This window comes from Enoplosus armatus, chromosome 5, assembly GCF_043641665.1.
Source record: "Enoplosus armatus isolate fEnoArm2 chromosome 5, fEnoArm2.hap1, whole genome shotgun sequence".
Lineage (NCBI taxonomy): Eukaryota > Metazoa > Chordata > Actinopteri > Centrarchiformes > Enoplosidae > Enoplosus > Enoplosus armatus.
Window position 1 is genome coordinate 21538867 of NC_092184.1, and position 25168 is coordinate 21564034.

General features: G+C 40.9%; 1 protein-coding gene across 3 annotated transcripts in view; it reads right to left on the minus strand.

The window, feature by feature from the left end:
* Window positions 1–9353: 9353 nt before the first annotated feature.
* Window positions 9354–25168, minus strand: part of ets1 (v-ets avian erythroblastosis virus E26 oncogene homolog 1) — a 38283-nt gene continuing 22468 nt past the window's right edge. For all 3 annotated transcript variants that reach the window (XM_070905912.1, XM_070905913.1, XM_070905914.1), the window contains 7 exons: window positions 21487–21606; window positions 20576–20776; window positions 20191–20268; window positions 19483–19728; window positions 17884–18144; window positions 13026–13144; window positions 9354–12670 (listed from right to left, as the gene is read on the minus strand). In XM_070905912.1, coding sequence (XP_070762013.1) covers window positions 12455–12670; window positions 13026–13144; window positions 17884–18144; window positions 19483–19728; window positions 20191–20268; window positions 20576–20776; window positions 21487–21606 — 1241 coding nt within the window. In that variant the 3' untranslated portion in view covers window positions 9354–12454. The remainder of the gene's footprint in view (window positions 12671–13025; window positions 13145–17883; window positions 18145–19482; window positions 19729–20190; window positions 20269–20575; window positions 20777–21486; window positions 21607–25168) is intronic.

Sequence of the window (25168 nt, forward strand, 5' to 3'; positions counted from 1 at the left end):
TAAATTACGTATGAAGAATTTTATAAGAATTGCATTACAGTTCACTATTGTGTCTACAATTAAAAGGATACAAAGGCAGTAGGACAACTTTATGTAAGGTCATGGTCATGGAGTTTGTAAGTTGTTGTGTAATGAACAAACATTTGCATTTTTAAACATGTCTTAAAATCTTGAGACACCATTCATGCAATTAAATCTAGAGGTTTATTATTGTTGACACACTTAAAAACAAACAAACACAGATTATTACTCACACATAAATTCAGCTCAAACTCAATTTAAAAATGTCCTCTACACAGGATTCCCAGGAGCTTCCTGTCTATAAAATCACAGACTGGCTACTTTTGCCCTCCACTTTCTTTGGTCCCCTTCAGCTGCCAAGCACAATTACATTTCCGGAGACGAAAAGCATTAGCAGTGGAGACTCACATGATATCAATGAACCGTGTCTTTCCACAGCCTGATACATTTAAGGCTAGTAGTTACTGTAAATCAGGAGTTGTTTATAGTGTGTTGGAGAAGAGTGGAGCTGACCGTGGTGCTGCACAGGTGAGCTTTATGATGTTCTGCAGCACTACCACAACACTCGAGACTAAGATGAAGTCAAATTGCTAAATTAAGTTTCAGTAAAAATGACTGTGGTTTTGTAAATGAAGCAAATCATCCACTGGAACATGATCAGACTGTCTGCTTTGGCACAATACACATAATTTATCAAAGACATCAGCTTGGGAAAGTTTCTTTTTACGGTTGAACAAAGATCCGGATGACTAAATGTTTCTATTATTATAAATATAACTCTACCGGGGCCATAAAACACTTAACCAATAAACAGTAAGAAACAAGTCTTTAGTTGCTGTAACAGCTCTCTGAGGCTGTCGACATGCTAACATGCTTAAAGTGGCAATGCTGCCGTGCTTACGTTTAGCAGGTTTATTGTTTACCATATTCACCATCTTAGTTCAACATGTTAGCATGCCAGCATGTGCTAATTAGTGCTAAACACAAAGTACAACTTTAGCAATCCATCCAGTAGTTATTAAGATATTTCAGTCTGACTCCGTCTCACTTCTCACTCCCTTCCTCCACGTCATGCTATTATAGCTCACAGCTCAAGATCAGGCAAATGTACTTACTGTGTTATTGCAACGAAAATAGTTCATTCATGTTGTATACATGTGCCTTCACACAAAGCCGCGGCGTTTCTGTCCTTTCCCACAAAACCTTAACCTCTGAAGTGCCAAAGGTCGAAGCAGCTTACTTCACTCACTGTGGTCTTTCCAGAGGGGGGCTGTGCTTAGAGTCCTCATGGGGACAAAATATTTAGTCATTCTCTAGTCTTTCTAATCAGACAGTTTTACTGGAGTTTTTCCAAAGCACTCAATGAACATGAATTATCATTAATCATGATTAACCCAAACTATTATTCCCTTATTTCCAACCTTTCATGGTAGCATTCCAACATATCTTGTAAAAATCATAGTCTGAGCTCATCTATTATTCAGCCACCTCCACTACAAGGTACGCCAAAACAGAGCATGCAACATGTCATGGAGCACATCATCAGCCAGTTCTCATGACTCACTGCAAAAAGGGGGACAGCAGGTGCTGAGATTTAGCCTTTCACAGCCTCCTCCGTTGTACATCTAACTGAACCATATTTGCGCTGACTGTATTTTGGTTTAGTTTTCTATGTTTTGTGTTTGCTGTGCTGGACCCAGTGAGCTGTGTCAGAGGGAGCAAGTGAAACAGAGAGTTAAGCCAGACAAGTGCCAGTGAGCAGCCAGCCTGCAGTACAGAGCATGCACCTGAAGGCAACAGAAGGCAGTGTCAGTGAGAGTATCACAATCTCCAAATAAATAGATGCTCTCACTGACATAAAATCTATTGTTACAACTAAAATGTGAGAAAATGAAACTGTACCAGAGCAAAAATGACTTACATATTATCTCTAGGTATGTAAAACGCATGGGATCAAAGGGCAGCTTAAATGTATGATTGGGGCAAATCAAAGAAGTACATAACCAAAGTAAATCATGGTGAAAACATGTCTTTACTTGAACAACGTACTTAGTTTTAACAAATGTATAGGATGGATAGATTTAGATTTGATGACGTTCACTGACTTTCATTAACCTACAGCGTTCATCTTTCCCTTCGCTCATCATCTCAAGCTGTCCCTTACCTATTTATTAATTTTTTATCCATTCTTCCTCCATCATCAGCCCCTTCAATCTTTTTGTATTCACTTACAAAATGCCTGGTAAGTGAGGTTTTGTAATGCAGGCTAAAGAGAGACTGACAGCGATATGAAGGCTGAGTGAAAGTATGACGTGTAATTGATATGATTATATGCCATTCTATAGAGCAAACAGTCAGCTAGGATATGAAATCTCTCCTTCCATATCTGTTTTAGTAAAGTTGATTGGCATTTGTTCTCTGTAAATGGTTTATATATATATATATATACATGTTTTTATTGATTCTGCATTATAAAACTTTCATTCTGACACCACCCGCTACTAAGAAGAATTTCATTTTAACACATATGTCTGGTTAACGTCAGTTACATATGTTCTGAGAAAACTATCCCAATGGTACTGTAATATGGTGAGCTGGCGTAGATAGATTTACAGAAACTGTTTGGACTCTGTAACAGATGTCAAATAAAATGTTGAATGTCAAAATATTTTTAAGTAAGAGCCTTTGCTGACTGCACAAAAAACTACGTCATTACATACAGTGAATATATACAGTGAATATCAATTTTTTTTAAAAGGTGAAACTAAATAGGTTTTGCCAGAAACAAACAAGCAAACAAAAAGAATGAAAGAAAGAAAAAGAAAGAAAGAAAGAAAGAAAGAAAGAAAGAAAGAAAGAAAGAAAGAAAGAAAGAACACCCGTTTCATAACTGCAGCAAACTTTAGGTTAGTCTTACCTTCTCCTGGAGAGACACACCACAGATTTATTAGTTCAGTCTGACCCAGGATTACTCTTGAAGACCAGTCAGCACTGCTGCGCTGTAAATCAGGCCTTGCCCAGCAGGAGCAGGACCACAAAACCAATGGTGTTGAGGGTCAAAGGTCAATGGGGATTAAGCTCAAAATCAGGCAGCCACTGGTAATATCTTTATCTACTCTGGAAGCAACCGTTCTTCCATTAGCATCAGGTTTACATTGTGGCTTTTGACACAACGGATGAGTAATTATGGTAGAAAGTATAATAGCAGTTATTGGTATTGTGGAATTCAAAGTATCCTGGAACCTCAGCAGTGTTTAATCATATATTATGATATAGGTAGCCCTTTTTGTTTTCCTTATTGCTGTCTGTGAGAAATGTTTAGATTTGTCCATGGGTAGCCTCTACAATTCAATCTAGCTGTTACACAGAACTGTCATAATAACTCCCAAATTTCACTTGACCAACCTCATAACCTCCATGTTATTTCTCCCATGATTGTTTAGCCATGTGGGCCAAAGCCTATTAAGCAGTTTGCTGGCAGAAACAACAGTCAGCCTTACAGATAATAGCAAGCCATTGCTAAGAACTGGGGTAACTGCTGCTTACATTCTGTGTTTCTCTTTGGCTACAGTGAATCACCATGCTTATTTCTGAGTATCTGTGGAAAGTACCTGCTATAATAAGCAGGGTTTTCTGCAGTTTGTTGACTTGTTGTAGTTGAAAGTCACGCAATAGGAGCAACAGTGATGACCACACAGGAGGGCTGAGCTGTGAATGAAAGAAAGAGAGTAAGTAAGTAAGAAAGGAAGAAACTGACGCTTGTGGTCAAGGAAGTTGACCCTTAGCAATATTTTCTCATGAAAAGGGTGGGATGAAGTGCTGCGGGTAGCAGTTACAATGTGTATTTGAGTGTGTGTGCCTGTGAAAATATTTTTCTCTTCACCAATTTCTGCCCTTTTTGCTCCCAGACAGTTCAGTCAGATCTGATTCATGAATTGATTCACGAAAAATGATGTATCATTCTCTGCAGTCCAAGGTTTGTAACTTATTGCACGTTAAGTCTATCATGTCTAAAAGTATATACGATATAGTAAAAAAGGTTTAAAGGCCCCATTTAGAAAAGCAGTTGGATAAACTTGCATATGTAAGACAATGTACATAATGCACGTCTATGTCACTTTTTACCTGACAGTTACAACAACAAAGCTGGAAAAAGGTTGCCTGGTGTAAGTTTGTGTGTGTGTGTGTGTGTGTGTGTGTGTGTGTGTGTGTGTGTGTGTGTGTGTAACCCAGACAGCAGGGAGAAAGAGAAGCAGTCTTTTCACTAACGTTGATTGGAAGCAGATGTTGGCGAAAGCCAAGACAGAGGAGAAAATGTTTCGGAAAATTCTCAGGGCTCAGCCTTCTCTTTCTGGGCCCTGGCCCAGGCAGCCAATCGCTGCACAGCACTCGCTGGTCTTAGGGGTGAGAGAAGCAGTCCTATTGGATGGAGATTCAAACGTGGGCGTTGGGAGCAGATGTCCTGGGAAAGTTGCTGAATCCCAGTCGACTCACAGTAAAAGAAAAGCGAAAACATTTGCTTGTTCAACTGGACAGTGACCAAAACCTGTTTTAATCCAGCTGAACTCCCTCTCCCTCTCTTTCTCTCCCATAGCACTTGTGCAAACACTTTTACAATGTTTCTCTATGCCCCAGCTATGTATATAGGTATATAAATTTCAAATGAAATGGCTTTCAAATGGTTAGTTATTCAATTGTCTCACAAAAGGAAACCTAAGAAAAGTCTTTTGTGAGGAAAGAAAGCTGACTTAAATACCTCTCTTTTTTCTGCTGTCTCCTTTCATCTAGTTTGGAGACAATATTTGAAATGAATGCAGTTGAGAGCTTCCTCACCTTTGCCATCTCCCACCACTCATCTCCCCATCCCTCTGCACCTCTAAACCCTCCACTCCTCCTTTGCTCCTTCTCACCCCCTAACCTCCCCCATTCAACCTTCCATTCCATTTCTCATCTCTCTTCGTCCCCCCCCCCCCACCCCCCACCCCCACCATCATCAGCACCTTGATTCAGTCACACTCTAGTTCACATACAGCCTCACCTGCACACAAAGCCCCATCTCACTCTTTTATTGTGCCAGTCTATTGCCTATTCACAGCAACAGCACAGCACAAATCAATCATCTTTCCTAATGGAAAGTCCACATTAACATGAGAGGACACTCCATTTCCGTCCCAGAATGCCAGGTCGACTGGTACCTGAGCTTCAGCCAATGCAGATCCGGGGGCCAGCAGCCACTCTCATTTCAGGTGGGATAGCAAGGTGATGCCGTTAGGTCCAGGGGTGGCTCTGGGAGTCAATGGTGTATTAACTGAGGATGCGACAACGGCAATAAAAATGCAAATTACCAGCCAAAGCAGGGGATGGCCTGGATCTGCCCTTCATAAGCCTGGATAATACAGTCACCGCACCTGCCAAGACATGTGGTTCAACACATCTCAGACACAACAATACGGTGAATGAGAGGAGTGGAGGAACAGGAGCGGTATGGAGTGTGTGACAAACCATGAGACCATAGGTCTAGCTAAGGAAGATGCCATTTTATCTGTGACAGCCATTATTGGTTTGTCAAATAGCCTCCGTTATGTTTAATTTGCATTCTGTTGAATAAGAAAGTGAATATATGCTATTGAAGACACTAGATCATACACATCTTTTGTCATTTCTTAAAGTTGAATACAGGATCAGATTCTCAATCATATGCATGAATCTTCACCAGTGTTTTAGCACATATCAGTCACTTGTGCTAGTGTTTCAAACAGCTCAGAGTTTTCCTCTGAGTAAAACAACATTTAACTGCTTATTGGAAGATGTCTAATGGTAAGTCAATTCTTACCTGACAGTATATTAGCCAGACAGAAGGGACTATGAACAGAGTTAAATGACTAGCATGGACATATTCATACAAGCCCAATGCACTACTGTCCAAAACCTTATGGCAATAGATACAAAATCAGCAGAAGACAATTCACCTCAACCAACTTTAAACTCTCTGCCGCATTTGTCTGCCTCTTTCTCCCCAAAATCCATGAGAAGGGTCATATTTGAGAAGACACGGTGGATCTAACTCTGTTTATGTGTTTGTCCCTGGACACCGCAGGAGTTCATACTGGCCCAAGTCAGCCCAACCATGAAGGACAATGCGACATGACTATATCCCCAGGCAACTGTGTCTTAAGTTGGGCCATCAGGGCCCTCTGGGACACACTGGTCATATTTCACAACTTCTCTGCGTAATGGAACCACTGAGTTGGTCTCTTGTGCGTCACAGGGATTCTCTTTCTATGAAGAGGATGTTAATTTAGGGCAGTGAGGATAGATATAGTTGTGTTTCATCCTTATCATATCAGAAGTTCCATTAGGTCTTAAATCCAAAGAGTGTAGACTGTTAGAGCATCGCGACTGAAGTTAAAAGCTGAGAAAAGCAGTAATGATATCTGTGTGGTATTGTGCCCTCCAATGTTAGATTTTTGTATCCATTAATGTCCCTACATTTAAAAATGCCATACAACATTTCCTTTGGAGCCAGAGTGTGGTCAGGCTTTAATTCAGTGTCATTAAATACCAGTTCTGCTAGATGACATACACATGCTCCGTAACATTCTCATATGGCGATTTATGTAACTTTCTTTGGAGATTTATGGTGTACATACACTGTAGTTCACCACAAAAGCTGTTTCCGCTGGTACCATTCACCAGCCCTGGTTTAAGAGATACAGACAGATTTACTAAATCTATTACAAGTTACTGTCAGGACCACAAAACCTTGTGCTGCTAGCTGCCACATGTTTTCAGTTTAGTATTTACTATTTGCTAAGACTGATTTTGCAATTTGGCACAGCCACAGCGCTGTCTATTATTTCATTTGAATGTTATGCTACTAATTAAGACTTGATCCAAAGTAAAGAACACGTTGTGTGCGTGTCTGGAAAGCAGTGGAGTGCAAAGGAAAGCTCTGCTACTGAGCTTGAAATATTTAGATGGTGTTAAATACTGTTGTCGGATTGATAAAAGGATTAGTAATTGAATTTTAAAATTCTAATAACTGCTTCTGCTTCTCCCAGACCTTCAATAACAGATGAGGTTTGCTTTGCTGCAACGGTCAATCATCACTTATAAATCAGTTTTTATTCCCTCTTCTTAGAGATATTCCTAAAAATAACTGAAAACTCTCTTTTTGCTCTGTTGTTTTGTCCCCTAAAAAGTACAAACACGTGCTATGACCCATTAGCATCTAAGTGCTGAGTAAAGCAACCCCATGATGTTTTTGGCTTCCGACACCCCAGTAGTACAGTGGAGTGGTAAAAAGTAGTATACAATGTAATGCAACCCCTCATCTCTCCTGTAATGATGCTATATACAGATACTATCTATATATAACCATATAGTTTTGAGAGTGGGTAAAGTTTAAGAGTGGCACTAGAGATGTAAGTGTGAAAAAGAAATGGCTAAAAAGCATACGCAGTGCATCATATATACCCAGCATGCACCGTTAATGTGATAATGGGTTCTGCTTAAAATGGGTTGTCAGCGTGGAGAACCCTACAGACTTATACAGACCAAACTGAATGCACAAAATCCTGTACTAGGATGGCTCCAGAGGGCAGTTATGATGACTTACTGATTTCCCCTAATAAATTCACTCCAGAGGTTCAAGTTTTATTGCAATTGTGCCCCTAATATGGCCAGTATTTCCCATCTTCATCATTTAATCTCCCTCCCTGTCTTTCTCAGTCATGTTAAGACTACATGCAGAGACAGATGTAGCTTGGTAAGACCCTTTAGATAAATATTTAGGTTTGAAATCTGACAAACGGGCCGCATTCCAGTGTCAAGAGAGCTGTAAGCTGCTGACGACAGGAGGTGATACTTTTTGTCAAGAGAGGCAGAAATCATCCGACATCTTTCTGCCACTACCAGGTGTGACAGTTCTCACTTTCTGCACAGACTTCCTCTTCTCTTTAAGTCTCTCTCTGCTGTCTTTCACTTTTAAACAAGGCTTTAAATCAGTGGAAGCTTTCTTTGAATGAGGCACAGAAGAGGTGGGGGGTGAAGGCAAAGTGTGTCTGCGTGAGCCAGCTTTGTGTCTGGGTTTGGATGTGGAATAAGCAGGTATAAGTGGTATCATAATGGTTTGGGTTTTGTTCCAGGTCTGTTGGAACGTGCGCTGGCCGGGCAAGTATTTAAAAACCTGACTGGCGATCACGTCTTGTCTGGATCATTGGCCTAGTCAGAATGAGGGAGGTGGAACAGGAGAAGAACCACCTGGTTAACCTCAGGCTGCCCTCTGCCAAGAACACCGCCAACGCGTCCAACAAGAGAATATGGGTCTGATTTTGGTGTTTGCTTTGGGGTTACTATACATGTGAAGAGTGTAAAATCACTCAAACTCAAATTTCAAATGATTTATACAGTACGTTTGTCTTATTTGATCAGCATCATTGTAATTTTTCCATTGTTAAACATTACATTTGTCACTTATGTAAATGAGTCCCAAACTAACACATGTCTAAACTTCTGTCTGTTTAAGATATTTTCATGTACGTTGTGTTTTGTTTCTACAGTCAGGTTGTCATTTTCTAAAACTGAACAACAGCCTACTGGACCTGTGTTTTGGTCTTATTGCTACACTGCTGCAGTGGGGCCAAACAGCTGTGCTGTTTGGGGCATCAGGCCATGGCCCTGTATGTTTCCTATCTGCAGTGGAATTTATATGAGCCCGGGGTTACAAGCACATGAATGGGCCCCAGTGTGCTGGTTCTGTTTTGACGTCACCTCATCAGTGTGCTTGGGACACACTCGTTAAAACTGGGACACACCATGGCCCACATGTATTTCAAAGGGAACCTAGGCCCCCTTTGAAGGAGCAGAGTGTGGTGATTTGAACAATGGACAGATTTGTTTGGCTAATTTGAGACACTTTGAACAAGGGACTACTACTACAGAATCAACTGTTCATTGAAACCGTCACCAACCACCAACTATGTATCTATCTATCTATTTCAAAACTAAATTAAATTAATTGTTTCCTGTTGTCCTGTGCTTAGTGAGTTAATATGTCACTGCTTGTTCTGTAGATGACTCCTAATGCTTTAGGAGCACTGACTTCTTAGACCACAAGACTTCCTGCAGAATAGGTATAAAATAGCACCATAATGGCATATAAATCTGTAAACTACAGTTATAATGTTCATAATACTTGAAGAATATAGCAAACTATACTATAGAGTATATATTAGTACTATAATAGCACTAATAAATGTCAATGTTATATAGCAAAGTATAATAATAATAATAATGTACATTCGTCAATCAAAACACACTCAATTATGAAATCTTTGTTCACATATATTTTATAACATTTTGAAGTACATTAAGTACATTTTAGAAATAGAAGCTACAGTTTATAAAACCTTTCCAGCAGAAATCATTGATGGGCCAGCATCAGCCTTTTTTCTCTAGCAGACAGGTCTATTTTCTATATATATATAAAAAAAAAAAAAAAGAATAAAAAAAAACAAACAAAACAAATCGCTACATTACTTTGTCCTGCTACCTTTAAATTCCCATGAAAGCACCAGCTGTCTGCGTCTCTTGTCTTTTATAAAATATAAATTATTGAAAAATATTCAAATGTTTGTGAACTAAATACAATAAAAATGATCTCATAACAAAAATACAGAGACACTATAAAATATACAAAAAAAACAACATCCAAAACAAAAAAGGTTTTCCTTCTGAATCCATTCTGAGATATGCATATGCCACAAACTACTGGTGTGTATACACTTGCCCAACTAAGGTTCATTATTACATAAGACCTGCAGTAGATTGTAATGTATGACATTTAACAATAGTATATTTTCCTGACAAAATAATTTTCAAAATATTAACATTTTAGGTAACAGAATGTTTTCTTTTAGGACATTAATCTTATGAAGCCAACCTTGTTAATATTATGACCTTGTGTGGGGAAAAAACTATTTTCCAGGGCAGGAGGACCAAAACAATTATGTTTAAAAATCTGTAAAGCTCTCTCTAACATAAAACACTGACATCAGAAAACGAACCTGAACAAAAAACAATGTTTTGAAACCTTGACATCAACATGCAGAAAAGAATGAAAGTACAGTGCAGGTTATTACCAATTCATTTGTTGAATTCTTTGTGTCAGATGACGAGCATGGGTGAGGGTTTGTGAGTCAGTGCTGAATGATGGCGGACAAGCTTGTTACCAATTTAACATTATGAACATACACAGCATCTCTACACTCAGTGGGAAACCCAGATCAGTGAATGCGTTTCTCTTTGTCCTAAAGCTGTGTGCTTTCCAACACATTAACAAAAGAAAAGTCAACACTCCAAAAAAATGTGAGAGAATTCTGGTCCCTGTCTTCCAACATTGTGGACGATACCCGAAGCACCGTGGCCAAAGACCTCACATGGGTTTTGGTTATTATTCCTGCTTTGTCTCTTGCTTATTTGTGTAATCTGGGTCTCAATAAAGCATTATGAAATACAATCTGTACAAATAGACATCTCAAAAGCTATTTTCATCCATATGGGTAACATTCAGCCACTGTAAACAATAACATTGTATTCTAAGATGATATTCCACTTTGGCATTTCCCATAAGGCCAGCGTGCAGCCACTGTTCCCACTGTAGGGAGGAAACTGCTGCCAATTTGCTCAAATGTAACCAGTGAATCTTTATGCATGTGTTCCGAGCAAACTGCACAAATATGGGTGGAATCATACATGAGTTACTCACTATGAGCCGAATATTATTTTGGTCATAGATAAGTATCACACAGACCTGAAACTTAAATACAAATATCTGCCACGAGTCCTAAATGTCTCTTATTTGCAATGAGGTTTCAGCTGAAAGCTGCAGCCAACCAGGATGGCAGAGGAACATGAAATACATAACCCATTTAATGCAAACCTCTAAGCAGTGCCAACTTGCATCATTTCTGTCCGCTTCTTTATCAGACCTCACAAGTGATCGTCACCTGCAGTATCCACAGATTCCTTTCAGTCACCTTCATCTATCCCACACAACCTCCGATTCTCTCTAGTCAACATTTTTCTATTGCCTGTCCCTTTTTCCTACTCTGTACTCTCACACTACTACTGCAGCCGCTTCCTCATGGCCAAAATGTACTGCATCACAAAAGAAAAGATTTTGTAAAATCACTCCCTCAACTTTTTCACTTGTGATTTTATTGTACAAACAGACAGACAGACAGAAGACTATTCATAACACTTCAAAAGCAACACTAACATGGACAGTGAACCGACAAATTATGCATCTAATCTGCACATTAAACACCTCTTCCTACCAAGGACTCCTGAATTCCCCCACATAGATTGTCTACAGTTTGCTAATACTGGTGGTATATGCAAAAATGCATAAGTTTCAGTCACAATATGCGTCTCTACCAAGGTGGCAAACATGTACGTAAAAGGTGAAAGCGTCGGTTTCTAAAGCAACGGCTACTTTCAGTTGTCTGTCTATCAGATGCTCTTGGTATGAGTAATCTCACCAGGTCCTCACACCCTACAAAGCACAGGGCCAGTGTCTATAGTGTTGTCTGATAACGAATCAGCACATTTCAGTTAAAGGCTCCTAGAGAACAGAACAGTTAATCTTGGCATCTAATGTTTGGTTCCACTGTAATACCTTCATTGACATCCTAAGAAAAAATACTCTTTCCAATATATGCCTGCTAAATTAACATTGGGTGTTCTCAACATCAATAACATAATACTGGCACAAGCATATGCTCCTCAAACAACAAATTAGAAACAATACTTTTTGGTCCAAGCTGAAATCTCTCTCTTTGCTGAAGAGAAACAGTGAGCATGTATGGAAATATGACATTATACCTTCCTTAGTTCAGTTTTTACATTTTGGCATTCGTTTTTTTGTCTTAGCGGGAACTTTCTGCCCGCTATCCGTTTACCCCAACAATGACATGAATCATTTTATTTTGCTCTTTCTGTCTCGGTTCTCTCAGACTTTCTGTCTTGGTCCTCTCGTCTCCCCACTGTGCTACTTAGGCAGAACGGAACCTGAACTCTACCCGATAGTGCTCCATCTGCCTTGAGCTGCTAAATAATACCAGTACATATCACACATACGCACGCTCACACACACACACACACACACCCATGTGCACACACACCCATGTGCACACACACATCTCAAATGCAACAGGGTATGAATACAGGCTTTTGGCTTGTGCCTGCTTTTTAAAACACGGTCTGAGAGACAGGAGCTCTAAGTTGACAAAGACCACAGTTGGTCATTAAAAACATTTTGGTCCCCAAAAAAACGGTTTACCGACTCTATCAAACAGTTAAGACCACTTTATGAGCCCCAGTCCATGTGGCTCCTTAACTTTTGTCTTCACTTCCTTTTGCTTCTTTGCTTTCACTCGTCCGTATCGGGCTTTACGTCCAACATTGCATGGAGCTCCTCGGGGGTGTACCCCAGCAGGCTTTTTAAGTCACAGACAAAGCGGTAGACGTAGCGTTTCCCCGATGTCTTGTGGATAATATTCTTGTCATAGTAGTAGCGTAGGCCACGGCTCAGCTTCTCATAGTTCATCTTGGGCTTGTTTTTCCTCTTGCCCCACCTCCGAGCAACCTAAAACAGGGCAGGAAATAAGCGTGTCAAGATGTGTCATAAACAGTTAAAAAAAACAATATAACAAATGTGTGACAAATTAGTTCAAATTTAAAAAAATCTGAGAATGTCACTATCTACATTTTAAGTGCTGAATAATTAACATTACTTTTTTGGGGGGTATTTATAAGTCATTTTGAAATGAAACACTAATCCTGCAAAAACAGCAAAGTCATCCCTTCCACAAAAAGATTGATGGAGCCAAACAAGGCATGCAAACGTTTTTACAAAGCCAGAAGACATCTTGTTCATCTGGCTAGCTACTTAGGACCTCCCAGCACGTGTAGCAGTGACCAGCGGGGTCCCGACCTCTCACCTCATCTGGGTCAGAAAGCTTGAACTCCCAGCCGTCGCCTGTCCAGCTGATGAAGGACTGGCAAGACTTGTCGGTCAGCAGCTCCAGAAGAAACTGCCACAGCTGGATGGGGCCGCTGCCTACAGAACAGATGGGAGAGGGAGAAAAGGTGTGCATTTAAAAAAAAAAAAGAAAGAAAAAGTTATTTACACTGGGAAGACACATTGTTGTTGGTGTCGACACTGGTTGGTATGTGGATTTAATTTAATAAGTGTGAGCTCTGGGCAAAGATATAAGGATCCAGACTCAAGTTCTTTAGTCCTATCATTAGTTCTATGCTCCAAAGTACTGTGTTATACATAATAAGACATTGCATCTAAGGTATGCTGATGCTAAATAAAATCCTAGCGTAGTAAAACACATTGTTGGGGGGAGGAAGATTTTACAAAAGTGAAACACATTACATAAAACTGCAAAATCTATATACTGTTAATGCACCTTAATGAACGGATAAAAATAGATTGAAAATCCCTGAAAAGTGAAAGAAGTATAACAAAAAAGGTGCAATATACTGCATCTCTACAGTGTTTAATTCTGCTAGTGTTAACCATTCACATCAATTATTCACTTATGTCTGAAGAGGGACAAAGTAAACCTTCTAATCTGGGTCAGACTGAAGTACAGCAGTGGAACCAAATGTCCTCCTAAATACAACAGTCCCATTCATCATGTATTCCCTTGTCTGCCAGTTGCCCTGTGCAGTATGTGAATCTAGAGTCTGTGTCTGTACGAGTTCCATACTGATGAAATCACTAGTTTAAAATAAGACGGGTTGCCTTTAGGCTTCAGCTACACATCTCAGGGACTTGAATACAGACTGTGTGTGTGAGAAAGAGAGCGGCTGCGAAGTCATCTGTACTGTTATAATAGATTGCAGTTTTTCATGAATAAAGAGTAACGTATAACCTGTTAAAACTGAACTTCAGCGCCATAACAACAGCTTATTACATCTCGTGGAAAAAAAGGAGGGAAAGCAGAACAAAGGCAACCCAAAAAAATATGGTCTTGTCTCTGAACTAGATTCACTGCAGTACACTTTGATCTTGCGGTTTTTCAGCATACACTCTAACCCACCCACTTTTGAGGCTCGCATGTTGAAATCACACCTGCCTATGCTGCACACCGCCTCAGCAAAACTGTAGCTAAGCAAAAGTCACCTCTCTCGAGTGCCTCACAAAACCAAATGTACCCTTATACAACACAAACAAAAGCTTGCAGGGAAACAGACGTGTGGGTTGAACACTTGAAATGGCGCTTGCGAGCCCTCTTTACTCCTGCTAGGATTTGAGAAGGTGCATGACAACAGCCACCCTGACTTTGGAAAATAAGTGGCTGTGCAACACTGGGTCTCTTTCAGACAGAGAGCTTTGACGCGCATTCTGAAAGTCTGCTACTGTAACAGGGAGCCCACATGAGGGTCATACAGTGCCCGTTTACCAGCCCCCTGTGCTCTCACGCCAGAATGTAGGCGACCCTTTGACAAAAGTTTCCAAAAATATGTTACAAGTATTCATGCACAATGGGCCTCATTGAAAAAGCATACAGTGTGGCAAAATGGGGGGGTGGGGTGGGGGCTCGCATTCACAGCACTGTTAAGTATCAAAGCCGTGGCACGCTAAATGAGTCTTGAGCATTTGGAGCTACAGCAAGAAGGCTGGGTGGTGATTGGCGCTACAACTAAAGATTAATCTATGGATTAATTTTTGTAAATGAGAAATAATATTAACAAAATGTTAAAAATAACCTCAAAAGGTTTTCGAATCATGATTCTCATATTTGAAAAGCTAATAAAAACACTTATTAACTGATGAAGTCTCAAAAATCAAACAGATCAATATTATTACCAATTTTTACCACTTGAACAAATCTAATTGCAATGCAAGTAAAGCATCCCTGAGTGTATTTGTATGTTTGTACTTGTGAGACAGGGAGACGGAGGAGACACAAAGCAAAGTATCATGATACAGACTGCTGAGAGTTCACCACGCTGTAAGGCTGCCTGATGTCAGTGCAGACAGAGGTGTAAATGGCAAATTGTCACAGGAAACCACGGAGATGACAACTGAAGCTTCACTCATCTCTCTGCAGCCTTATCAGGCTCCCTGTCCTCACTACAAGCCTCACCTGTCACCCCGCGACTGGGACAGGAAGCCGAACAGAGCAAGCTGTCAAGCTGTCATAAACATCGATTTGGAATTTTATAAAAGTCTGTTTCTTTAGTTTGAGGGGTTTTTTTTTTCTTTTTGGTTGAGGTTTCTCTCTCTCTTGCTCTCCCTTTCTTTCTCTATTTCTTCATCCACCCACACATACGCACATAGGAACGCACACACATGTAAACACACAAAAAATGCTTCCATCTTTGAAGGACTGCACTCTCCTTACGCTGCTCCTCATAACAGCTACGACCAGAGCAGGCTGCTTGACATTTTTCTCTTTCAGGATAATTGGCGTATTTTAGCGCGATTTTCTTTTTTTTTTCCATCTTTCCCTTTTCCCCATTTTGTAAAACCTCAGAGGAAGCACATTCTCCTCAGTGAGAATACATTACTATGCATTAGGCAGGAAACACTCGCCAGGCTTTTACACATGAGCTCTCTGGAGTCATCTACCCTGCCGTAATAACTGATACATGTCAGACGTCATGATGGAAGCGGTAAATGGAGTCAGTGCGTTGTGATGTACGTTTGAAAAGGCTTTTGAAAGAAGATATTTTCCACATGCTCAGGTTAATAATACAGAATTTTTGCCAAAGCAAATTTCCTAAAGGCAGATGTTGTCATTGCTTGTTTAAAAACTCTTCAAACTAAACCTTGCATGAATCTCAGAAGGTGTAAGAAACTCTCTCGGTCATCCAGAAATCTATCTGGTCGGTCGTAGGTCCCATTCGCATCTGACTATATGAGCTTATGCATCATATTTATTTTCATCCATTTATTTTTAGTTTCTTGGTTCTGTCCACTTTTGTCAAACATGGGTGCAGGGAGCAACACAGCCTCTAATGGTCACTAGAGGGGCTTTCAGACTGGCTTACTCGTCATTATTTGATTATATGTACATTACGACATCTTTCCAACATCATTACGAATGAATGACTCATTGTTCTATAAGTGGCTTTTGAACTAATAACCATACAGATGACCAATTATGTCGTGCATACCAACTTAGGGACAGTCTGTTGATGTCTGATGTATGCATTGTTAATGACGTTGAGAAATTTGCACGGGTTTCCCCTTTTCCAATGCTGGCTATCTGGCAGCCTTGTGACTATAATTTAAACACGGCTGAAAAAGTCCCAAACACTTTGGCGTTAAGAGGCGATTCACTGTCTACACTGCAACTGTTTAACGCTCCTTACAATCCAATTTTTAAACAGTAACGTCTGTTATGAAGATTCAACTCAAACCAGGCCTTCTACTCATGACTACAAAGGATTCATATGTGTTTACTTTTGCAACACATGATATGGAGAGTATCATTTTCATGTGTTAATACAATATTTAACATAAAGAGGCAGCTTACACAATCCAAGAGAAGTTATTTATATCAGTTTCCTGTGTTCCTACGTTCATGTAATTATAGAAGCAGAATTTATGGCTCAACATTAACATACACATCCTGGTAAACTGTTAAAAGTAGTAGTAACAGTAGTAGTTTTTTATACACTTTTCAGTACCATGATGGATGCTAAAATAGCACATTTTGCTTTAGAAGAGTTTGCAGATATCTCCACATCTTATTGAACTTGGAGAACATACATAAACCAGGCCCTTTGAGCGTGTACGAGTATGAAGGTGCCTCATGAGATGAAGAGATAATTTCACTCTGGTGTTATGTGCAGGGGCAGGCATAATTTCTATATTTCACCAGCGTTGCTAGGACGACCTGGAAAAAATAGGTTGAGATGCGGGCTGCAGATAACAAGGTGGTAGATGAGAAGTGAAGACAGAACAAAAGAGTGTGGAGAGAGAGAGAGACAGAGAGAGAGAGAAAAAGAAGAAGAAGAAGAAGAAGAAGAAGAAGAAGAAGAAGAAGAAGAAGAAGAAGAAGGCACGAGCAAAATCTATTTTGTTTCCTGTAATGTGCATGACTCGAGCTGCCAGGGCAAAAGGTGTTGTTTGTTTTGTTTTTTTTCCCCTTTTCTTCTAAAAAAGGCACCCCCACATCTGGGGCTTTTGCAGAGCATCAACAAGTGTGTTACAGCTGCACTGAATTTTATTCCCTACAGAACTGGTGGGAGGAACTACATTATGCGCATTTTGAAAATATTTCTCACAAATTACAAAAACAAAAAAGAGTAACCATGCAAATCACAGTTGCCCAATACATTCAGTGAAAAAGACTTCTTAACATTTTAGATTTTTTTTACACACTGTATAAAAGTGGATATCAACCAACAGGATATTTTTAAGCTAGAAAAACAGGACTTGATGGCATGCAGACACTATCAGGAATAATCATAAATACCAATATTATTCTTTAACTGTACCTGTTAAATGTAATGTTAATAATACTATAATAAATAGATAAATAATATAGTTCTACATTTTGTTACACTTTGTAAATAAATTAATATTGGATGTATTCCTTTTAGGTGCACCAGTATCACGGCCCTGGGATTGTGCATGCTGGCTAGCTTACTGGCACACCTAAAAAGGAGCAGAGCTAAATTAATGTTATTGGTTACCATGAGCTTTCCCTGCTGTGACATTTGGAAAATGTCTGCTGTGAAAAAGCTCTATAAAAGGCTGCAGCACTTTTCGAGGTAGGGCTCAAAATGATAATGCATATATACAGTAGCTACGACCTCTAGACATCTTACCTGTGTATCCTGCCAGTGCGGCTGCGGGGATGACTGGTTTATCCTTGCTGAGGTCTGAGCGCTCCCTCACATAGTCTTTGAAAGTGCCCTTGGGCTTGTGGCCATGCAAGGCAGTGGGGTAGTCTTCTGAGTCGAAGCTGTCGTATGAAGGTACTCGCTGCAGGCTGCTGAATGAAGACTGGCTGCTCCATGACTGGGTCAACCGGTCACAGCTCTCAAAGCTCTCGATGCTCTCAAAAGAGTCCTGGCCGCCAAGCTTACCTGTGAGGGAAGGACGAGTGGAAACGGCAAGAAAAAGAGAAATAAAATTGTTACAAAAGGAGCATATCACATTTTAAAAACTTAATAAAGCCTGAATTTGCATTATGTATGACTTTCTTACTCTGCTTTTCCTCTAAAAAACATTTCTAAGAATGGATGTGTAGCTATTTTTCAGTGCGATACTCCAAAGCTAATTGATTTTTTTTCTGTAGAATTTGACAATGCTGCAATACTTACGAAAGTGACATAAACAACACCTTAGCAGTAAATGATGTTCCTTCTCACAAAGCTATATTGTTCTGTACGGTGCCACATCTCTCTCCATTTCACACCTCATTTCCCTTTTACAACCACCATTTGGATTAGATTTTAAATGGAAGACAATCACACAAATTGCCTTGCTATTTTTGACCTTGGGAAAGATAAGAGGAGTCTTTCAATGGTGAGTCATTATCAAATGACAGATAATGCAGTGCCTCGATTGATGCCGGAATCTTCAACTGCTGAAATTGAAGCCACATGTGGATATCAGTTGGGCTACAAAATACTTTCCCACATTGGGAGAGCACAACGCAACGCTCACAAAGCTTGGTATGTGTGATGCATGGGGAATAGACCTCATACCTTGCAAGCAAATGCTTAAAGCAGTGGCAGGAGGCTTGCATAGTGTACATGGCACATGCTATTCATTTATACAGCTGGGGATTTGTGTGAAGAAAATCCTAGCTTTATGGCTATGCATGTAAACCACGCTGCTAATTCTTCTGTAAACTATCGCTGGGAGAGAAAACAAGCCTGCCGCATTCAGAAAAGCAAACAGTTTCATGAGAAAACCCCACGCTTAGTAACTGAGGATGACACCTCTATCTCTTTACCCAGAAGGTTGACTCGAGGAAAGGAGAAAAAAAAAAAGAACAAAACTTGAAGGTTACACCACTTGAACTGTTTTACGTAAAGGACAGGCGACGAGAGAACACGTTGTGGCTTTGGTTCGTGTATCACTCTGACAAAAACAATAGAGTTTTCTTTTTTTTCTCAACCTGTACGAGACGGGTTTTCTTGAACCACAAACCAACCAGAGGGCCTGCTTTTCTTCTCTTCTAATGCACACACACTGATGTGGCATGACAAGATTCTGGTAGATTCAGCACAATCACACACACCCACACAAACACTTCACATTTACACTCACACACGCACGGACATGTGGGCATATTTATCCAACCCTCAATCCAAACAAACTGTTGATTACAACATTCTTCCCTTCTCAAGACTAATGCTCTACTGTGCTTAAATCTAGCAACTATATTCCTCATGTCTGGTGTGTGACCCCCTCACCTCTGCTGAGGCGTCCCACACACATGTTGTCAGGGGATACCACCTCCTGCTTGACAGAGAAGTAGTCTCCCTGCAGTGGGTTGAGGGGCGTGTCCCGTAGGATGACAGCGGGGTATTCACTCTCATACTTGAGCGTCAGCAATTCCTCCGAGCTGATGGGATGAAGTGTCTGGTACGACTCTGTGATGAAGCCGGGCTCTGAGTATTCAGAAGGAGGGACACACTGAGCATGCTCAACACCATAGCCTGGAGACACAATGGGAAGTGGGAGTTTAGATAGAAAGCAGAGAAGAAAAGCAAGGAGCAAAGCACAGGAGGAAGATCAATCTTCGGAGAGCGGAGTCATATCCCTCTTGTGCTGAACTGCTGCCCAAATGCTTTGAGTGTGAATAGTCCATAACAAAAACAAGCCCTGAGTGCATGAGATGAATGCTGTACATTTGAGGCAAGGTTAAGGTAATATTATTTCCTAATATATGTGGCCAACATGCACTTATAGCTGCACACGTTTTTTAGTGGGATCTGAATCCCAAATTGTTTTTATTTATTTTGTACAATGGGAAAAGATACATTTATCTTAGAGTAAATCCCAAAATATTTAATTCACAACACTAAACCACTCCTCTTTTTCCATTCCCTTTCATACTTTAGGCATGCATCTTATGCTGTTACACGGAGTGATTGACTACGAGTGTGACGAGTACTTACTGACAAAGTAGTCTGAGGTATAACGGGATTCCTGGAAGTTGGAGGTCAGTCCATTGATGGGGTAATGCTTTGTATCCTCTTCATGAAAAATAGATAGAGAACGAGCGTCAATGACCTCGTCATTGATTTCCATGTATCATGTAACTGCATCCAGCATTATCAAAAATTAATGACCTGAGCTAAATTGCATCTTCCTGTTTGGCTCCTGTGACTATAGCAAAAGCCAACCGTGTCCTAAATTGGTGCAAGCAGTGATATCGGCCAGTGTGGTGCGAGGATTTCTCACATACTAATGTAAGATAAACAAAAGTCTGTCCATCTACTAGATCACCATATAATATTGCACAAAAATGCCATAAAGCAGTATATTAACTTGTCTCCTTACCTTTCTGAAGCATTTCTAAATGTTCCCAGAGGATGTCACCCACAAAGTCAGGTGCTAAGTCCAGGAAGCGCTCCTTCCCCATCGCGCACAAGGTGGCTCCGTTCATGCAGAATTTATCAAAGTCAACATTCTTCAGACTGAATTCGTTCACTGTCCACGTTAGCCACGCAGCCACATGGTTTTCTGTCCACTGCCTGGGATCTGAAGAGGATCACAATTGGGGATTGTTATATTCACTGCATCCAGTATATCCTACACTTTCACATTTATTCAAATATTCATCTCAACCTGTGACTGACACAATGCAGATGAAATTTTGGTTCTAGCACAGCAGCACACTCTGTATTATGCATGTTTTTTTCTTTGGCTACGCTAGCAACTTTCACACTGCCTCTGTGGTAAATATATCTACCCATAACAAGTCAATCGACAACAAACCAGGATGCAGCGGTGGCTGTAAACAGCAGTGGTAATGACAAGCCAAAATCATAGTCTGCAGATATAGTATGATTACATAGACAGATACTGAAAGTCCTGCTGTTTCCAAACAGCATGAAGAGGCACTGCGGTCAGACTCCATTTAGGAAGCTAACTCATTATTTTACGGCCTGTCTCTGTGTCTAGATTCTCTGGATTCTGCAGTCAGTCGGTCTGCCTGGACTGAAATGTATGTAATGTAAGGCCATTTCTGTAACAGGGTGCCTGCTGGTTTTCAGAGAATCCTTCGAAGAGATGCCCTCACTGAATGATCTAAAGCAGGCTATGATGTGAAGTGATCTAATGAATGTGCACGCCTGACATGTGACACGTTGAGGTGGTCTTGAGGGCTCATGCTTTACAGATAAGATTTAATTTCCCCAATGAAAATGTTAAGAAGGACGAATAAGAATACAGGCCGCCGACAGCCTTACCTTTGGGAATACCCAGCCGCTGCTGTTCCTTTGTGAAGCCGCTGAAGGTGGCCTTCAGAGCCTGGGACATCATCTCTTTACTTCCTGGAGTTAGCAGCGGGACATCTCCACACTCCGGATCTGCCAATCACAATTTACAAAGAACATTGATTATGATATTATTTCGAGCAATATCAATATATATTTCATTTGGGATTGCAATTACTAATATGCTAATATCATATACTAATTCGTATTGACAAGCCAAGCTACGACAATACATCCTGTATTGTATTTCATGACGATAAAGCTTATTGAATGGAAAATTAAATTGAGACAGAGAGAGGGCAGGAAAGAGAGACTTGTGAATGTGGTTCAATTATATATTCACATGCACACACACAAACAAAATCAACACAGTTATATCTGACCGTGATCACCAACATGGCTCAACAATTACATTCTGTCTAGACAGAAACAGTCTCCGTATCAGAGCCGATCTATCTAAACAAGCGCTGTCCCACCGTCGGATCTAAACTGTTTAAAAACTAAGGTAACGCTTCATTCGCACTATTTTTACACAATGATACACATGCGCATGATTCAATAGGCTGAATAGCAGATAGTGGAAATAATCTTCCGTAGTTTATAAACAGAATTCGGTGCATGATGAGTTGGGAGAGTTCAGAAAATGTCATACAAGTGGCAACTACTTCTTTTTTTAAACAGTTTACAGTTCTTGGTATTTCAGGCAGGGTCTTCAGGCAAATGCTATTCATCTGGCATTCTGCATTAAAATAAGCACAACAAGTATTTATTTATGAATACTACAAACATGAACCTCCCCCCTACCCGCACATCCTGGGTGGGAGAGCATCCCCTGGTGCCCATCAGTGACACCATGACCCCTGCTAGCCCTCCTACCATGTCGCGACTACACAGTGGGCCTACTGTCGTCAGACCAAGCATGGGGTCACACATTCTGAGAGGTCAAGGGTCGAGGGATGGGGTGATGATGTCACCGTGGCTGCCGGCGGGTGGCTAGGAGAGTCGGGGGTGGGCTGTCTCAAGGGTTTCAGTCACACACAGAGCTTACTGTTCGCTGCTCACAGCCAGTGGGCACCTAGAGCGGAACAAGACCTCCCTTTGATGGCTTTAAACAGTGCCTGATGACTCGCACTCATCTAATTAGATTGACCAGGCTGCAGAAGTGTGGGATAAGGGGGCAAAGCAGTGGAAGATGATGAGGGGAGAAGGGGAAAGGGCCCCGGGCCACTAACACTAGAATAGAGTGCTAAAAACTAATCTGGCCAAGACTCGACAAATTAACTGACATGCCTTTATCATTTAATCTGCAAAGCACCCACATGTATTAACACAACAAAGACAGCCATATATCATGATCTGTTAAGAGTCTGCAGTATAACATAAGAGCATTATCTTGTCTGATCAACTTGGGGGGTAAAGAACGCAAGGCAAAACAGACCACAACAGGGCATCTTGGGGCTTCAGCAGGTTATGGTGCACGCAAAATCTGGGGTTCAAAAAGCTTCGATTTTTGCAGCATGACTCTCTCTTTAGCTCATCCTTCTTGTCTGTCTCCACTACACGTCAATTAAAATTGTTAAAACCCAAAAGGCTTGGCTCGAGGGCAAACTAGTGATGAGGAAAAGTTGTGTCACTCCTCTCACAGCACCGCCATTCGTCTAACCCAGATGTTCTGGCATCTCCACTGACTGGTGGTTTTATCTGCCAGCAGTACACTGGGGCAACATACAGTTCATGCTTGTTTTCACCACTCGCTGACGTCTCGACCTCGTCTGGAATGCACAGCAGCTGTCCCTCCTTCGCCCATGTAACCAATGTCTGTCTGGCTGTTTTGTAAAATTAGGTCTCCCAGTTTCTTTTTTCTGTCTTTGGTTGTTTTTTCCCCTCTATTTTGTCTCTCTAAAGAAAGAAACCTCGCAACAGGCCCGAGACAGAGGACAGACTAGAGCTCTTTGCTTCTTCACGTGATTCAATTAGGCCTGTAATAATACATTGCTCTCGGTTATGCTGGTAAACAAACTGAAAGTTATTAATTCGAGTCTGAAGTAAAAGGAAGGCAGAAGAGCTGAGAATAAACACCGTTTTACAATCTCACATAAGACCCCGGTTAAACTATTGTCAGACACAGCTCACACGTCAAAATAAACCGTGCAGTTTCACAATGCGAATAAGACCTGAGCGAGCTGTCTTTGTGTACAAGTTGCCCCTGACAGCAAGGTTTAGGCCTCTACTGAGCTCAATTTTCTTTTTAAGTAGTGTTGGTAGTGCAAAGACGTGCATGTTGCAAACTAAGATGGAACTGGGGCTCACACAGACTGCGCTTTGATGTGAAGGCAAGGGTGAAATGTGGCAGTTTATTTAAGCTGGATCGAGTGGAGTTTGTCTGCACTTTCGAACCATTTACGCTCCTCCCTCTGCATCGCTTTTATCAACCCGACCCCAGCCTGTACTTGCCCACACAGACTTGAACCCACTTTAGCACTAAATCCTCCATCAAAGACACTCAACACCATCGCGCATGAGAACTACCATTAGACACGCTAAAGAGAGAAATATGTGAACCATGATTACAGAGCAAATTAAAATGTGAACTGCAATTTGTGTGATTTCTTTTGTTTTTATTCTGAATGACTTGTTTAAAATGAGTTTGTTTACAGTCTTGCAGCTATTCAAAGCACAACAAATTTCTTCTAAGTTTGGACTGTCTTCAACAAAGACAAATTCCACTTTTAACAACACATTTGACCTTCTTAACAGTATGTTATATGTATGTACATAGCAAAAGTGAAGCAGAGAACACAGCGAGGCCGAAAGGCAAACAAAAGTTCTAAAAGTGCAATGATAATAGAGCAGTCTCCATGGTGAATGATCCATATGAAAGCTATCTGCGGCAGAGCTAATGTACAGTGTGCATCCATTAGTGAGAGAGGCGAGCGTGGATCTAGACAATCTCTAGTAAATGATGAAGTCCTGATAGGATTTCAATGCCTGTGAGTCCCATTAGATACAGAATGGTCAGTATGTACTGAGAGTTAGAGCATCCACAAGTCATCACTTTCCACATTAGACGGTGTGGGTCTGTCCGCAAATGAGTCCCATCCACTTAGCTCACGAGATGTGGGAGTGGGTGTAAATCACAGGCAACATTATGGCATTCGCATTTCACTAACAAGACTCAGAGTAAAAACAGCGTCTGGAGTGAAAAGTATGAAATGAAACCAATTTCTCCTAATGATGTAGAAGGAATAATTCATCTATGTGTCCATCTATTCTAAGAATCACTGGTGAAGGGAGACTGATGTTTAGTCTGGATGTACAGTAAAAGGTATTGATTAGCCACTCCCCTCTTGCCGTGATATGAGTAATGGACAGGCTGCGGAGTGTGACGACAATATTTTCCCCCAGGGATTCTCACTGACAGACTGTGCACCTTCACTCCCCTGCCCTTGTGACCAAACCCCTACCCAACCTTAGACAGAGGATCTGTTTGGCACCTTAAGCTGTTAAATTGGCGCACATATGAAAAAAACACACATACACACACAAGTTGAACTAAATTAGCAGGCTCCTTCGCCTGCGCGCCAGAGCGTGGGCGTGAAATTGGGATTTTTTGTGACTGCGGCCAAAGTCTACGGGGCTGGAACAGGCTGGGTAG